This window comes from Ranitomeya variabilis, chromosome 6, assembly GCF_051348905.1.
Source record: "Ranitomeya variabilis isolate aRanVar5 chromosome 6, aRanVar5.hap1, whole genome shotgun sequence".
NCBI classification, from domain to species: domain Eukaryota; kingdom Metazoa; phylum Chordata; class Amphibia; order Anura; family Dendrobatidae; genus Ranitomeya; species Ranitomeya variabilis.
Window position 1 is genome coordinate 365548656 of NC_135237.1, and position 17748 is coordinate 365566403.

Below are 17748 nucleotides of genomic sequence, written 5' to 3' on the forward strand. Positions count from 1 at the left end.
GAAGAAAATAACAAAATGATTACAGAGGATAAAGAAAAGATATATTAAACAGGCGCTTTTCATCCCTGTTCACCAATGAACTGTCTGTTACAGGGATCATTCATCAAGGCAAAAATAAAAATTCACAACCTGATATAACTAGTTTACCACAAAAAGAAGTACATCTTGTACGTCTGAGCAATTTAAACATTGACAAATCCCCCCGGCCCAGATGACATTCATTCAGGGATACTGCGGAATTGAATAATTCAATAATTGACAGACCAGTTTGATCTCATATTCTTAGACACTCTTGTAACAGACGTGGTACCACAGGACTGGATGATTTTAGGGTGTATAAAAAGAGAGATAAAATCCCGTGATCCCAACGTATTATTACCCCTTTATAAATCACTTATGATGCCACGTCTAGAATATGGGATCCAGTTTTGGGCTCCACATTTTAAAAAGGATATTCAGAAGTTAGAATCAGTTCAAAGACGGGCACTAGATTATTACAAGGAATGGAAGGCCTCCCATATGATGAGAGGTTGAAAAAGTTGGCCTTGTTTAGATTAGTAAAAAGACGCCTCAGAGGAAATCTTATGTATAAATATATGTATGGTCAGTACAAAAGACTGGCACATGACATATTCCTTCCAAAGACCATACTGAGGACTGTGGGCGCTCATTACGGGTGGAAGAAAGGCGATTCCGACAGCTAAAGAGGAAAGGGTTCTTTACAGTTTGAGCAGTCAGAATGTGGAATGCCCGACAAGAGGTAGTAATGGCAAACACTATAACAGCTTTTAAAATGGGGCTGGATGATATCCTTGATACACATAACATTGCGGGTTATAGTTAAATTAGTGACGAAATGTACAATTGGTGGAGAAAGGTTGAACTTGACCTAGGTTTTTTTTCATGTAACTATGTAACTAGCTGTGACAAATTCCTAAGTTTGCCATCATTGACATTCATGAGAATGACGGATGTCTTAAACAGTTACAAAGGCTGCACAAATAACTAAGGACAAAGCCAAGTAGTTTTAGTAATTTATTATAAATCTTTATACCTTTTCTCTAACGTTCAGATTTTGAAATAAGACAACACTAGAAACAAATTAACAGTACAAACTTTTACCTGGTTAGTAAAAACATCAGTCATGTATTTCCCTGTGACTATATTTCAGGTACAGGAAGCTAGTATACACCTTTTAAATGAGATTATGACCATAAATCTATCCCAACAAACAACTGCAAAAGTAAAAGACTCTGAAAATATACAATGAGATGCTAGATAACTCTCATAAAACCAAAATCTCCATCGTCAGTCCAGGTTTCAATTTCAGAATATACTTAAATGTAAAATCCTTGTACAGTGCTTACCTGAGACCGTATAGGTGCAGATATTATATTGGGAAGTTGGTCTTTTTCTCATAAGCTGCTGTCTTATTTAATTTTTTTATAGCCTAAATTCCTCTTAAAATGCAAATATGTCTGTAAAATGAGCAAATGTGTGTAGTACAATAATGAAATAAAGGGTATCTGCACCTTGAGGACCACTTTACACTACGGAGATGTCATTGACATAAAACGTTGAGTAAATCTGTAATTACATTGCGTTACTTATTCTGTGTGGATCACTTGTATTTTTATCTTATCACCAATGCATTAATGGACAAAAGTTTTGGGACGCCTACACATTACAAGTAAAGGAACTTTTCCTCCAGTCTCAATCAATAGGCATTAAAGGGGTTGTCCATCTTTTGTATACATGTTTTCTTTCTTACTTAAATGTGTGCAATGGGGACTAAAAAACATTTTTATAATTGGCTTTCATAACAGTTTTAATAAGCTAAGGGGGTAGGCCACGTTATGGTTATTTACACAGACGTGTTGGGGACATCATTTTGTGTATATTACTATTTTATACAGTAAGTATGGTGGGTTCTCCGCCTGCTCTTTCCAGTCCATACAGTGGCTGCTGGTGGAGGCACATGTCACCAGACTTGTCCGTCAGCCTTGTCCAACTGAAGACCTCACATGAGAAAACGGCTTTTCTATTGGAGGAGACTGTAGGACCGGTCTGGTCACATGTTCCTTCGCTTCCAGCCATTTTGGGGACCAGAGAGCTGTGCAGTCACTTACAAGAGCAGGAGAAGATGCTCATCAGCCACAATATTGTTGATCAACCAACAAGCGGCCACTGAATGTCAACAACAATGTCACGTCACCCTCCGGGGACAGCGGCGACGTCATCGCTTTGGGAGGTTAGTATCTGCTGCTTTTATTTTATAATAGGGTTCTATATTGATTAAACAATATTGTCCATTAGTTTCTCCTTCAATGGAACTAGACCCTGAAAAACAACTCCACAGCATTGTCCCTTCGACAAACTGAACAGCGGTCACAACAAAGCCTGGTATGTAACGTTTCCCTCTCACTCGCCAAACATAAACTCATTCAACAGATTGCCAGATAAAGGGTGGGTGATTCATCATGCCACACAACTCATTTCCACTGCTCCGTAGCCCAGTAGCGGCGTGCTTTATACCATTCTATCCAAATCCTAACATTGTGCTTGGTGATGTAAGGCAGCTGCTCAGCTATGAACACCCATGTATTGAAGCACCTAGCGCACGTTTTTTATGCTGATGTTAATGGCAGAGGAGGCTTGAGACTCTGCAGAGACCTGGCTTTTATGCACTACAAACCTCCGCGCTTGGCGACCCTACTCTATAAGGTTATATGGACTATTGTGGTTCCTAAACTCTTCCACTTTTTAATAATATCACTCACAGTTGATTGTAGAATGTTTAGGAGGGAAGCCATTTTGTCCTATTACAGGCCAACGCTGGTATCCGTCAGCTCTTTACAATGAGCCACTCTTTTCCAAATGTTAGTAAAGGCGCCTGCATGGTGAGAGGCTGGATTATTATACACGTGGCAAGGGGACTGAATTCGGAGGTGTGTGTATGCTATTATATATCTTAGCTATGCCAGAGCGACAGTAAATTTCTCTTATATCATGTCACTGTACAGTGTTCGGTGTAAACCCAAAATCTGCGTACAGATAGTAAGTCAATGTAAAATACTGAGGGATATAGGCTCTGAAGACTTCAGAATTGTGATTGCAGCTCCGGAGTCTGATCCAGGCTATAACCCAGGAACAACGTAAAGCAACGTATTTACTGAGTTACTCTGCTTTATATGTAGATATAATCTATGTGTAAGATGTAAAATGTGTTCACCCAAATCTATTTAAGCTGTAAACATTTACATTCTCGGTTTTGGTCAAATATATTTTCCTGCAATATCCATTTAGTTTTCCTATGACGTCAGTTTATCTGCATTTTGAGCTAAAATTAAAAGGCGCACCATTTTTGAGGGCACCGCTGGAAATATTTTTAGGGTTATCCTGGTCCACTTTATCACGACTGAAAATTGTGTCTTGGTCGCTGTCAAGCTCAGACTCAGAAACCATGAGGCTGGAGTTATGTTCTGTGCTCCTGTGCTTTATACCTGCAAAAAAGGAACGGGTGTCAGTGCCGATATTGTCTGCATATAATAATAACCCAAACATACAATTTGTGGAGATGTCCTCCATCAGTAGAGATCTCAGATGGCACCAGGAACTCTACTTACATATGATTAAATAAAATTGTGCACGGTTTTACCCAACCATGCGATATGTAGTGGTCACAGCTCCTCTATGGACGTGTATACTCTGTTTTGACATGTGAATGCGCCATATTTCAGTAGTTTTCTTACTCACCATACTTCGGTCTTAATGCCATTCTTTCTTGCTCATCAAAATTATCCAGGATGGTGTACTTTGTTTTTTTCCGTATTTTTGTCCTTTTGCGGCTAAAAAGTATAAAATATTAGGTGTGTGCATCATAAAAAAAAAACATAGGTCATATTCATATTCAGACCCTGATTCGGTAAGACTGGCATTGTACACATGAGTCTCAAAGAATGGGGATGTGGTGGGGTAAGAGGAGCATGCCACTTAGGAAGCCTGACAGCAGGTACTCTATTCACAGGTAGCACATGTCAGACACTGACTGTGTGATTTCAGCCATATATGAATGACTCTGAAACGCTGCAGTGTTTCCGTGAAAAACATATTTTAGAAGCAAGCTGCCCACTACCAGTGACTCACAAGTCTCCTTATACACGCACCCAGGGAGAGACCTGTCACTCACGGGGAGAGGGCAGGAGAAACTACTGGGAACCCCACTTTCTGACTAGTCTTCGGTGTGGCCTGGTTAATGGTGGCTTTCACAGCATGTTTTTTTTTTTCTAAAACGCTGCAGTGTTTCAGAGTCATACATGCATGGCTGAAATCATACAGTGTCTGATACATGCTGCTAGTGGACTGGGCACTTATATACGCTGTCAGGTTTCCTTTAACCAAGCAGGCACATCTTAGTGTGCCTTGCAAGAAATCTTACTCCAGTCGGGGACTGGAGTAACATTTGTGGTGTGCTGTAATCCACAACTGGTCATGAGTTAGAAGGTCTGGCTTTGCCCTCTTTCTCCCCAGCTCCGTCCACTTTTGCAAAGTTGGCTGAAAACACTAAAAACTGCAAAATTTTGCACAATAATGTGTTGTGATAAAATGTTGCACACTTTTAGGTTGTTTTATGCCAGAATTCAAGTATAAACACCTTAATGAATCGGGTCCTTATAGAGTCTTGAAAAATATATAGAATTGAGAGTCCTCAGTGGTTGATACCTTTTAATGGCTAACTGTTACCATCTTTTCAGTTAGCCATTAAAAGGTATCAACCACTGAGGACTCTCAATTCTACATATTTTTCGATCTCCTGGCTAACACGGTACCAATATATACAGTACGGTATATCTTTCTTGTATAGAGTCTTGGTAATTTTTTCCGACAGATATTTTACAGAAGTGTCCAAATGCTTTATGTTGACGGATGGAAAAATCTCATTCACATATTTTAGTTTTACAACGTGCTGCATTTTCTTTGGATTTTTGTGGCAATATTTTCACCATTTTGTGAAGCTGAAGATAAACAGAACATACTTAAAACATATTACAATATATACACACAAAAAAGGTATAAAGAAAATGGAGTCTCGTTCATTATTTCATTCATACTGTTTACCTTTTGTAGCAACACATGCAGACCCATGTCAGTCCCATCAGGAAGGCAACCAAGGCAAATGTTAAGACAATTATGTAAGGAATACTCCACTCTGGAAAACAAAATGCTTGGGTCACTTGAGATGCTATTACTTAAGTGATTTATTTTATTAAATTGAGTTTTCAATATTAAAAGAAAATGCTGATTGAATGATTGTCACTTCTATGAAAACCCAATAGTACAGTAGATACTTACCGTAGTTGTTTTACAACGGCCCGTAGTCTGTAAGAAAATCTGTTAACTGTTATAGAAACACATTGCTAATTAGAGTAATTCTAAGGGTATGTGCACATGTTAAATGGAATCTGTCACCAGGATTTTACTACCTCAACTGAGAGCAATATGAAGTAGGCTAAGAGACCCTGAATCCACTGATGTATCATTTAGATTACTGGGTGCTGCGGTTCTGACACAATCACAGTTTTGAGATTTAGCAATTCAGCAGAGCTGAGAAAGCTAACCCCGCACACACCAGGCTCTGTATGTACAGTGTCTAATGAGAGTGAGCTGCTTATCACAGAAGGGGGTGGAGTCAGACCAGTGCCTTCTACTCACAGCATTGATAATCTCCTGGTGATAAAACCTTCACTGTAAGTAAACAGCACACAGCCTGATAAGTGACACATTGTTTAAATATGTGTTTTAACCCCTAGATCATGCTGTCCTCAGATTACATAGAAAAACCTACTGACAGATTCCCTTTAAGTATTTGCTGCAGACATTTCTAATGCAAATACTGAAATTTTGGCAGGAAAAATGCAGCATGAAATATGCGCATTGCGATGTTTTTGATGCATTTTTTACGCGTTTTTCCCTATTCATTAGAATAGGTGAAAAATGCTGTAAAAACACTGACAGAATTGACATGCTGCATCTTTCATCTGCCGTGCACAGAGGCAAAACTGTACTCCCATCACGGAGTATAGTACATGTCTGCTATATTTTATGCCACCTATGTTGCGTAAATAATAATGAATGTGAATATAGCCCGATCCAGGAATACTACATAACAATTTAACCAGTTCAACACCAGGCCACTTCCACCACCCCCTCCCCCTTCATAAGCAGGCACGTTTTAATTTTTTTTTAATCCATGCGGATTAAAAAGCTGTATCATTTTTGCTCATTTGGATATTCAAATTATTTTTGCATCTTTCTTCTGTGACACATGGGGCCTAATTTATATGAAATTTTCACACTTTTTTTTAACCCCTTCATGACCTTGGGATTTTCTGTTTTTCCGTGTTCGTTTTTCGCTCCCCTCCTTCCCAGAGCCATAACTTTTTAATTTTTTTGGCAATTTGGCCATGTGAGGGCTTATTTTTTGCGAAACAAGTTGTACTTTTGAACGACATCATTGGTTTTAGCATGTTGTGTAATAGAAAACGGGAAAAAAATTCCAAGTGCGGTGAAATTGCAAAAAAAGTGCAATCCCACACTTGTTTTTTGCTTGGCTTTTTTGCTAGGTTCACTAAATGCTAAAACTGACCTGCCATTATGATTGTCCAGGTCATTACGAGTTTATGGACACCTAACATGTCTAGGTTATTTTTTATCCAAGTGGTGAAAAAAAATTCCAAACTTTGCTAAAAAAAAATAAATAATAATTGCACCATTTTCCGATACTCATAGCGTCTCCATTTTTCATGATCTGGGGTCGGTTGAGGGCTTATTTTTTGCGTGCCGAGCTGGCGTTTTTAATGATACCATTTCGGTGCAGATATGTTCTTTTGATCGCCCGTTATTGCATTTTAATGCAATGTCGCGGCGACCAAAAAAACGTAATTCTGGCGTTTTGATTTTTTTTCTCGCTACGCTGTTTAGCGATCAGGTTAATGCTTTTTTTATTGATAGATCGGGCGATTCTGAACGTGGCGATACCAAATATGTGTAGGTTTTTTTTATTATTGATTTATTTTGCATAGGGCGAAAGGGGGGTGATTTAAACTTTTATATATTTTTTTTTTTTTCCACATTTTTTTTTTTACTTTTGCCATGCTTCAATAGCCTCCATAGGAGGCTAGAAGCTGGCACAATGCACAACGGAAAACACAGTCAGGGAAACTAAGGAGTGGATCCATAACAAGAATTTCATTGTCCTGGAGTGGCCTAGCCAGTCTCCAGACCTGAACACAATAGAAAATCTTTGGAGAGAGCTGAAACTCACTATTGCCCAACAACAGCCCTGAAACCTGAAAAATCTGGAGAAGATCTGTATGGAGGAGTGGGCCAAAATCCCTGCTGCAGTGTGTGCAAACTTGGTCAAGAACTACAGGAAACGTCTGAGCTCTGTAATTGCAAACAAAGGTTTCTGTACCAAATATTAAGTTCTGTTTTGTTTATTTTATGAAATACTTATTTCGTGCAATAAAATGCAAAACTAATTACGTAAAAATCATACAATGTGATTTTCTGGATTTTTTTTAGAAACTGTCTCTCACAGTTGAGATGTACAACACCTGGCAAAAATTATGGAATCACTGGCCTTGGAGGATGGTCATTCAGTTGTTTAATTTTGTAGAAAAAAAGCAGATCACAGACATGGCACAATACTAGTCATTTCAAATGGCAACTTCTTGGCTTTAAGAAACGCTAAAAGAAATCAAGAACAAAAAAATGTGGTAGTCAGTAATGGTTACTTTTTTTAACGAAGGAAAGGGAAAAAATTATGGAATCACTCAATTCTGAGGAATAAATTATGGAATCATGAAAAACAAACAAACAAAAAAAACCTCCAAAACATCACTAGTATTTTGTTGCACCACCTCTGGCTTTTATAACAGCTTGCAGTCTCTCAGGCATGGACTTGATGAGTGTCAAACAGTGCTCTTCATCAATCTGGCTCCAACTTTCTCTGACTGCTGTTGCCAGATCAGCTTTGCAGGTCGGAGCCTTGTCATGGACCACTTTCTTCAACTTCCACCAAAGATTTTCAATTGGATTGAGATCCGGACTATTTGCAGGCCATGACATTGACCTTATGTGTCTTATTTCAAGGAATGTTGTCACAGTTCTTGCTCTATGGCAGGATGCATTATCATCTTGAAAACTGATTTCATCATCCCCAAACATCCTTTCAATTGATGGGATAAGAAAAGTGCCCAAAATATCAACATAAACTTCTGCATTTATTGAAGATGTAATGACAGCCATCTACCCAGTGCCTTTACCTGACATGCAGCCCCATATCATCAATGACTGTGGAAATTTGCATGTTCTCTTCAGGCAGTCATCTTCATAAATCTCATTGGAACGGCACCAAACAAAAGTTCCAGCATCATCACCTTGCCCAATGCAGATTCACGATTTATCACTGAATATGACTTTCATCCAGTCATCCACAGTCCACGATTGCTTTTCCTCAGCCCATTGTAACCTTGTTTTTTTCTGTTTAGGTGATAATGATGGCTTTCGTTTAGATTTTTTGTATGTAAATCCCATTTCCTTTAGGCGGTTTTGTACAGTTCGGTTACAGACGTTGACTCCAGTTTCCACCCATTCGTTCCTCATTTGTTTTGTTGCACATTTCCTGTTTTGGAGACATATTGCTTTAAGTTTCTGGTCTTGACGCTTTGATGTCTTCCTTGGTCTACCAGTATGTTTGCCTTTAACAACCTTCCCATGTTGTTTGTATTTGGTCCAGATTTTAGACACAGCTGAATGTAAAGAACCAACATCTTTTGCAACATTGCATGATGATTTATCCTCTTTTAAGAGTTTGATTAATTCTCTCCTTTGTTTCAATTAACATCTCTCGTGTTGGAGCCATGATTCATGTCAGTCTACTTGGCACAACAGCTCTCCAAGGTGTGATCACTCCTTTTTTAGCTGCAGACTAACGAGCAGATCTAATGTGATGCAGGTGTTATTTTTGGGTATGAAAATTTACAGGGTGATATCATAATTTTTTCCTCAGAATTGAGTGATTCCATAATTTTTCACCTATGCTTGGTTAAAAAAAGTAACCATTACTCACTACCACATTTTTTGTTCTTGATTTCTTTTAATGTTTCTTAAAGCCAGAAGGTTGCCATTTGAAATTACTTTAGTTTTGTGCCATGTCTGTGATCTGCTTTTTTTCAAAAAAATTAAACAACTGAATGAACATCCTCCAAGGCCGGTGATTCCATAATTTTTGCCAGGGGTTGTACATATGATAAAAATTACAGACCTCTCCATTCTTTGTAGTTTGGAAAACTTGCAAAATCGTCCGAGTATCAAATACTTACCGTATTTTCCCCACTGTACTTTATAGGGGTAACAATGTCAGTGTAAGTGCAGTCAAAGTTTGGGGTAATAAATTATGAATCTACTTACCGCAGTTGCTCTCTCCATCACTGACATAACGTCGTAACCAGTTCTCCATCCAAAATGGATAGCAAATGCAGGATTTCGTTATTGGGTCACAGTGTCCATGGCCCGAACATTTTATAAGGCACACTAAAGAGTAAAACTTTTTTAGCATATATGCAAATAATATCAAAGACAGTTTTTACAGTGATTTAGATAATTGCATGCTGTAATATATGACCAGTAGTGATGAGCGAGTGTGCTCATTACTCGAGTTTTCCGAGCATGCTCGGGTGGTCTCCGAGTATTTTAGGCGTGCTCGGAGATTATGTTTGAGTGGCCGCAGTTGCATGATTTGCAGCTGCTAGATAGCCTGAACAAATTTTGGGGTTTCCTGTTTGTTAGGGAATCCTCACATGTATTCAGGCTGTCTAGCAGCCACAAATCATGCAGCTGCGGGGACACAAAGATAATCTATGAGCACGCCCAAGATACTCAGAGAACACCTGAGCATGCTCAGAAAACCCGAGTACCGAGCACACTCGCTCATCATGATCAGCCTATAAAGTGAAACTTACCAGCACTGTCCACTCTGAGAACTTTGTACAGAAGAAAATCCGCTTTTTCCTTTAGAAGCTGTTTCTGTAGTGTATGTGCAATGTCAGCTGACTTTCTTATTTTAACAGGATGACCACTCTGGACATAGAAGAGAATCACAGTGCTGTGCATGGAGACAAATATGGAGCTCATCATACAAAAGATAAGAAATTGCACTACTGTTACACAAAGGAACAGACATAAAAAGCAGCATAAATGTGCCTTACTGATACTACAACACTGAACGTTGAAACAAGAAGTTAATTAAAATTTAGTGGTTCTACAAAGCCTTCAATATAGCACACCCTCAAAATTTGGGTTTAAAGGGACCCATCACTTGCTGTAAACAAGTATTGTTGCTAAAACTGGTCTGATTCTAACATTGTTTTTTTTTGTTCCTGCTCTTCTCTTCATTCCTGAGTTATGGACCTCTCTTCCATGTATTTAAATCTAGTCTAATTGTCAAGTGGGTGTGACCATTAAGAAGACTACTACCGTGAAAAATTAGTGAAAAATTGAGGACCATGAACAGTTGGCTGAACAGACTAAATTTATATACAGGGAAGAAAAGGTCATATTTCAGGAACAGTCTAAATGTCTATTGAATGCAATTGATTATGTAATTTATGGACCTTGAGGCTAATTCGTCAAAGCTTTTATGCCAGAAAACAGGCGGTAAATGGTTTGAAAAGTCACATGCGTGTCTTAATGATTTTGGCACATCGTACTCCAGCAAGCCCTTCATTAAGAGTGATGTGCACAACGCCAACCTTCATAAATCGGCCCCATTTAACTCAATTTTGTAATAACTAGCAGTCTAAATGTTGACATTATAATCCCTAAAACATCACAGTGATAAAAGTATAAATTAGAAACCACAGTGGTAACCTGCCTATTTTCTTAGTATACATGTGTGTTCTCTTACTGGCTGGGAATCATAATTAATAAGATTACGGTAATTATGGCAAAATACCTTAAATCTGAATGTGCTTGTATCTTCTGAACCTTGACCTCAGAATCCAGGACATTGAGGAGGACAGCCAGCTGTCTCACCAAGGTGTCTTTCTGTTGTTCGCTTAGCTGACTGACTACCACTTCTAAGATCAGCTCCACTAAATTTCCTTTCCGTGGGTCTTTAAAAAGGGTAAGAAAAATCATCAAAGATTGTAGAGAAAAAGTAATAATTATAGCAATGCAAATATCTACTAGATAATAGGAAAATCAGACACATTTCTGAGCATGCGCACATTCATACATACTCTACATACATTCATATATTATTTTTAAAGCGGACAATAAAGAACAGAAATTGTTGTAAAGCCTGATTATACTCCAGTTTCCAAGCTTAGGAGGATTTGGAACTGGATTTCAACAGTTAAGCCGTGCCAGAAATATATGTGGAAGTCAACAGTTAAGCCATGCTGGAAATATATGTGGAAGTCAACAGTTAAGCCATGCCAGAAATATATGTGGAAGTCAACAGTTAAGCCATGCCGGAAATATATGTGGAAGTCAACAGTTAAGCCATGCCGGAAATTTATGTGCAAGTCAACAGTTAAGCCATGCTGGAAATATATGTGCAAGTCAACAGTTAAGCCATGCCGGAAATATATGTGCAAGTCAACAGTTAAGCCATGCCGGAAATTTATGTGGAAGTCAACAGTTAAGCCATGCCGGAAATTTATGTGCAAGTCAACAGTTAAGCCATGCCGGAAACATATGTGGAAGTCAACAGTTAAGCCATGCCGGAAATTTATGTGCAAGTCAACAGTTAAGCCATGCCGGAAACATATGTGGAAGTCAACAGTTAAGCCATGACGGAAATGTATGTGGAAGTCAAGTGCAATAGTCGACAGGTACTTAAATTGTATGGGCAGCATCAGACTATTTATTCTGTATTGCTCTTGAGTTACAGATTGTGCTGTATACCCCCACACTGCTATAGCACATAACTGAACAGTTCATGGTGAAAATATGACATTTCCCAGAATACAAATCACCATGACATGATTGTTGGAAGCAGTGAGCCAACATGAAATGATGGGAGATTTCAGCTCAGACACCAACCGCTCTAAAAGCATCTCTGTTCTATTTCCTCAGGACAAAATAATAATTGTATAAAGTTACTCGATACTTTCTTTTCTTTTACTATTTTCCTCATGAATTCCATGTGATCCCATCAGAAAAACCTCTGTGGGTCACCATCAGAGGCACATGGAGGCTCAGTTCATGAACTCTATTATTGCTCTGCTCGGACTGGACTATTAGGTGTCATTGTAACACTGGACGGCTCTTTGAACACACCACTAAGGCCAATGGGACGATTTGAGAAAGTGACTGTGCATTGCCTTGGATGTTATAATATGGATTTTTCTTTATATTATTCCAGCCTGACAAGATTTATCATTAAATTGACGACATAGTGTAATTGTTGTTCCAGGTAACTTTTTGAAATGAGCTTACGTGTGTACATAAGGAATAACCCTATCTCTGACCTTCATATGACTTCTGCATTATTTACAAGTTTTTCCTCTAATTTTTTTCAGTTCTCTCATGGCTAGTTGGTGAATACTAGCTGCCAGCATGTGTTGTATACACAGTAAACATAAAGAGAAGGATTCCTGCTCTTCTTTCTCTAGAGAACACAGAGAGAAGCAGCAGCATGGAAGAAATTATAGAGCAGTACTGAGCAGTGTGGCCGTGAATGCAGCTCTGAAATGAAAGGAAACCTGTCATATGTAAAATAAAGGAAAAAAATACCTATTAAATTGCAGATATGGAGTTAATCTGCAGGTTAATAGCATTCTGAACTTGCCCGGCTCCTGTACTTAGAGGCCCGCTGCCAGGAGGAAATTAAGGGAATCGTCCACTACTAGGACAACACCTTCTTGATCTAAATCTTTCGTCCCGATAAAATAAAAAAACTTATACTCTCCTCCCGTGCCGGCGCCATTCCATCGGTGTCGGCACTCGCAGTCCCAAGGCTCTTGCATAGTTGTGAGCCTGGAGCCGAATCAGCGATGACGTCACTGTGCCTGCCTTTGTACAAATTGTATATGAAAAAAAAGTCAGAGATCAGCTGCAGCCCAGACTTCCTCTTTATGTTCAAAACATCCAAAGGGGGAGACAGGGACCCCAGAGCTGATTGGGCTCTGGGCATCATGTGTCATACAACCACAAGAGAGCCCAGGGACGGCGAGTGCCGACCTGACACCGCTGGAACAGAGCCGGCAAGGGAGGTGACAATAAGATTTTTTAATTTATCGGGGCCAAATATTTAGATCAAGAAGTGTTTGTCCTAGTAGTGGACAACCCCTTTAACTTTCTTTCTCTTGGCAGCGTTCAGGCTTTAGTCAAGGCTGAGTGTATAGAGAGCGGCAGCTGTAACCACACCCCCAGGTTTGACTGTCAGCATGCTCAGCATTAGGACCTGCTGTCAGTCAGTGCCGGGGGCGCGGGTACAGCCGTCGCTTTCTATACACAAAGCGGTAACTGAACCCATGCCGGTGCCACCCCTGAGACTAAATTCCGAACTATATGGGGATAATAAAGTTCACTTCCTCGAAGCAACGAAGCTCCAAGTTAACCCCATATCTGCAGGTTACTAGCATTTTTTTATGTGACAGGTTTCCTTTAAATATATTTTCTAAAAGCAGCAGCTCGAACTGGATGTGTCTGCTTCGCCCCTCACTTTGTTGAGTACTCTCCTTCCTCTGCCCCTTCCAAAAAAGTTCAGCAAGAGCTATAAACTGACATGTTACTCTGCTGGCAGTCCGTCTTGTTTTAACCAAACAGAATTTAAACTGTTTTTCAGAGTGGATGGTGAGTTTAGGAAGAAGGAGAAAGAGAAAGATGCGGCTCATAAATGGAGAAAAAAAGCTAATGTCTCTGATAACATATCACATTTAACTTGTCTTTTTAAAAATTGTCTTTTTATCATTCCTGACATTTTTGTTCATCGCAATGATTATCTGCATTGTAGATTGTGAGCCCTCGCGGGTAGGGTCCTCTCTCCTCCTGTACCAGTTGTGACGTGTATTATTTAAGATTATTGTACTTGTTTTTATTATGTATACCCTCCTCACATGTAAAGCGCCATGGAATAAATGGCGCTATGATAATAAATAATAATAATAATAATCTGCATGTACTCCATATTCTACATCTGCCATCTACTTGTGTTTTAAACTTTCATACCAGGACGCACTTCCACTGTTGCTGTGTCAATATCTGAATCTCCTTTGGCATCTGTGACCTTCAAATGAAAGATATATATTCCTTCTACTAGATTGGTGAGATGAAGAACTGGTTTATTCTCAGATGAGTCCAGCACATCCTGGCAAATGAAAATATGTATGTGATTAACGTGTATAGGAGCGAACTGAAGAGGGGAACAGAAAAAGACTATTAACACCAGATACAACAATTTACTGTATATATCCATTTACCATTTAGTATATCGAACTGTATGGTTTGTAACGTTGATTGAAAAAAATGTATATCCTATAGTAAATGCCCCCCACCCCCAAAAAAAATAACCTGAGTTTTAGATCAAACTATGGGAGGTGGAGCCGCAAATTCATCACTGTAATGGGCGGCACCACGTGACCGCTCATACAGGACAAGCTGCGGCGCTGAGAGGAAGCATCGAGGGAGCTGGGTGAGTATTTTATTTCCAGCGGGCGGGCGCACAGGGGGTGGGAGGGGGTTGGTTACCGGGAACTTTATTTCAACTGCAAAAAAAATAAAAAAACAATGATTTTTCATATCTTCTCTCCAGCGAATGCTGCTGGAGAGAAGAAATGAATGGCGGCTTCAGCACCATGCTGGGGGGGACAGCGCTTACTGTAGCGCTGTCTCCTGCACGGCACACGGACTGCACACGGACAGCATCCGTGTGCGGTACGTGTTTTACACGGACCCATTGACTTTAATGGGTCCATGTGATCCGTGCGCTCCCACGAACACTGACATGTCTCCGTGTTTTTCAAACGGACACACGGTCCGTGAAAACACGCTGACATGTGCAGAGACACATTGATTTTAATGTGTCTACATGAGTCAGTGTCTTCGGTACGTGAGAAAACTGTCACCACACGTACCGGAGCCACTGACGTGTGAAACCGGCCTTATACTCATTTATCTGCTATCCAATGACTTTTTCCAGAGAAATCCATGTTGTTCTTAATATGTAAATAAGCTGTTAAGATCTATGGGTCAGACATAGATCTCCCTGAGAATCTGCCTCCAGAGCTTATTTAACCCCTTCCCAACCTTATATGTATAGGTTTGCTCTGGCGCGGAGCCTGCAACTTTTCTGGCACATGTCAGCTGATTTCATCAGCTGACATGTGTCCCTAACAGCCACGGGTATTAACATATTAAATGCCGCTGTCAATCTCTGACAGCGACATTTAACATGCTTGTGCCGGAAGCGCGTTACTAATCCCGCCCATCAGCGCCCGTGTCAAATGACCACGGGTCGCCGATGAGTTCGAATGACAACCCAGGGTCTGCAGGAGACCCCTGTGATTGTCATTGCCGGATCACTCATAGCAAGTGATCATTTCTGCCATGCAGAGCAGGGCTGAAGCCCTGTTCTGTGTAGCACAAGTGATCGGAAGATCGCAGCTTCTAGTCTCCCATGGAGACTATTGAACCAAATGTAAAGTAAAAAAATTGGTTTAAAAAAAAATGTAAAAGGTCAAATCACCCCTATGGGCCTCATTCAAAATAAAACAAACAAAAAAATACATATTTGGTATCGCCGAGTTCAGAATCACCCGATCTATCAATATATAAAAAGAATTAATTTGAACGGTAAACGGCGTAAAGATAAAAAGAATCAAAACGCCAGAATTACGTTTTTTTTGTCGCCGCAACATTGCATTAAAATGCAACAACGGGTGATCAAAAGATTGTATCTACACCAAAATAGTATCAATAAAAACGTCAGCTCGGCATGCAAAAAACAAACCCTCACCCAACCTGTGATCACAAAAAATGGAGACGCTACGGGTCTCGGAAAATAGATCCTTTTTTTTTCTTTTTTTTTTAAATTTAGGATTTTTTTTCACCATTTAAATAAAAAAGAACCTAGACATGTTTGGTATCTACAAACTCGTAATGACCGGGAGAATCATATTGGCAGGTCAGTTTTAGCATTTAATGAACATGGTAATAAAAAAAACTATTGAGGAATTGCACTTTTTTTGCAATTTAACCGCACTTTGAATTTTTTTCTCGTTTTCCAGTACACTATATGGCAAAACCAATAGAGTCATTCAAGGGTACAACGCAAAAAAACAAGCCCTCTCAAGGCCATATTGACAGAAAAATAAAAAGTTATGGCTCTGGGAAGAAGGGGAGCAAAAGACTGAAACTCAAAAACAGAAAAACCCAATGTGGTGACGGGGTTAAATGAAAGGGCCGTTACCAGTGAGTCATGTAGATCAGGAGAGCAGACCGTCAGTCATTACATGTCTCACACTGGTAATTGCCCCCATTCATTTAAAATATGCTCTGGATGCAGATTCTTGGGTAATTCTGTGTCCGGCCAATAGATCTTAACAGCTTATTTATATATTAAGAAAAATGTGGATTTCTTTGGAATAAGACCTCAGATAGCTGATATCAAGGTATCATTGATTTCAACTTTCTATGACCTACATGCCCATGTAGATAGCTTGTATGGGCCCCCTTACCCATGGGCACCTTAGCAGCAGAACCATCTGTGCATTTGGTATGCCCACCTCTGGTCCTAAGGACAACCTGCAAAGGGCATAAATACCCCAAGAGAGGTGTTGTAAGGTGAAAATTATGAGTCCCTCAGACTTTGCCTCATAGTATATCCTTAAGCAATATCTAATAGTTGCTGCCCCAAACATGACTTTGTAGGAAAACCAATATGGCAGAGATCAGCAGATCTGCCACTTAGTGCCACTGTCAGCGACCGACAGTGGACTCTACGTTAAGGGGTTATTTTTGTCAGCAAAGGGTAAGGATATTTTCACATAGAACTATATTTACCACCCTGTAGAATTATTATATCACTGCTTTTATCATTCCTGGAATACTTTTATCACATAATGTGAATTCTAAGAAGCAGAATGCAAAAAGATGCAGAATAAAAGTTTTGGTAGCTACCCCGGCTGCTGGGCTCTGGCCATCTCTTGTCCACTTGTAAGATGTTATACCTTGGTCATCAACAGATTTTGAACCATCCAGTGAAATGGAACTATTAGGAAGCACAAGAACATGTGTCCCACCAGCATTAGCCTTTGGGGGGTTGTTCTTTCCTAAAATAAGAATATTTCTGTTTTAAATGTAGAAATATAGCAAAAGACACACTCATATAATGATCATTTTATACAGATAGATCGCTCGGAGTGTCTAGGTCGGCACACAGTGTGGCACATATTAATAGTACTGTATGCTATAATGTAATTGTATGACAACTGGTGCAAATATCTGGTAGAAAGCCCTAATAAAAGTGTTGTTGCTCTATTTCATGTGCAGCTTCAGCTCTTTTTTAGAATATAATAAAACAAGTAAGACAAGAGTGAATATGATGCCAGCAAAGTACACAGTGTAGCCGTGTGGATACACCCTTTGGCCACGTAAGTACTTTGTATTCAGCCATATGGTACCTCTGCACATTATAATGTATTCTTCTCCTTGAATATAGCGTATGATAAATATCAC

At 39.6% G+C, this 17748-nt stretch overlaps 1 protein-coding gene across 4 annotated transcripts in view; it reads right to left on the minus strand.

Moving 5' to 3' along the window:
• Window positions 1-1022: 1022 nt before the first annotated feature.
• Window positions 1023-17748, minus strand: part of KIAA0319 (KIAA0319 ortholog) — a 61303-nt gene continuing 44577 nt past the window's right edge. For all 4 annotated transcript variants that reach the window (XM_077269987.1, XM_077269986.1, XM_077269989.1 and 1 more), the window contains 8 exons: window positions 17191-17342; window positions 14242-14380; window positions 11018-11177; window positions 10026-10168; window positions 9475-9597; window positions 5119-5209; window positions 3757-3848; window positions 1023-3503 (listed from right to left, as the gene is read on the minus strand). In XM_077269987.1, coding sequence (XP_077126102.1) covers window positions 3325-3503; window positions 3757-3848; window positions 5119-5209; window positions 9475-9597; window positions 10026-10168; window positions 11018-11177; window positions 14242-14380; window positions 17191-17342 — 1079 coding nt within the window. In that variant the 3' untranslated portion in view covers window positions 1023-3324. The remainder of the gene's footprint in view (window positions 3504-3756; window positions 3849-5118; window positions 5210-9474; window positions 9598-10025; window positions 10169-11017; window positions 11178-14241; window positions 14381-17190; window positions 17343-17748) is intronic.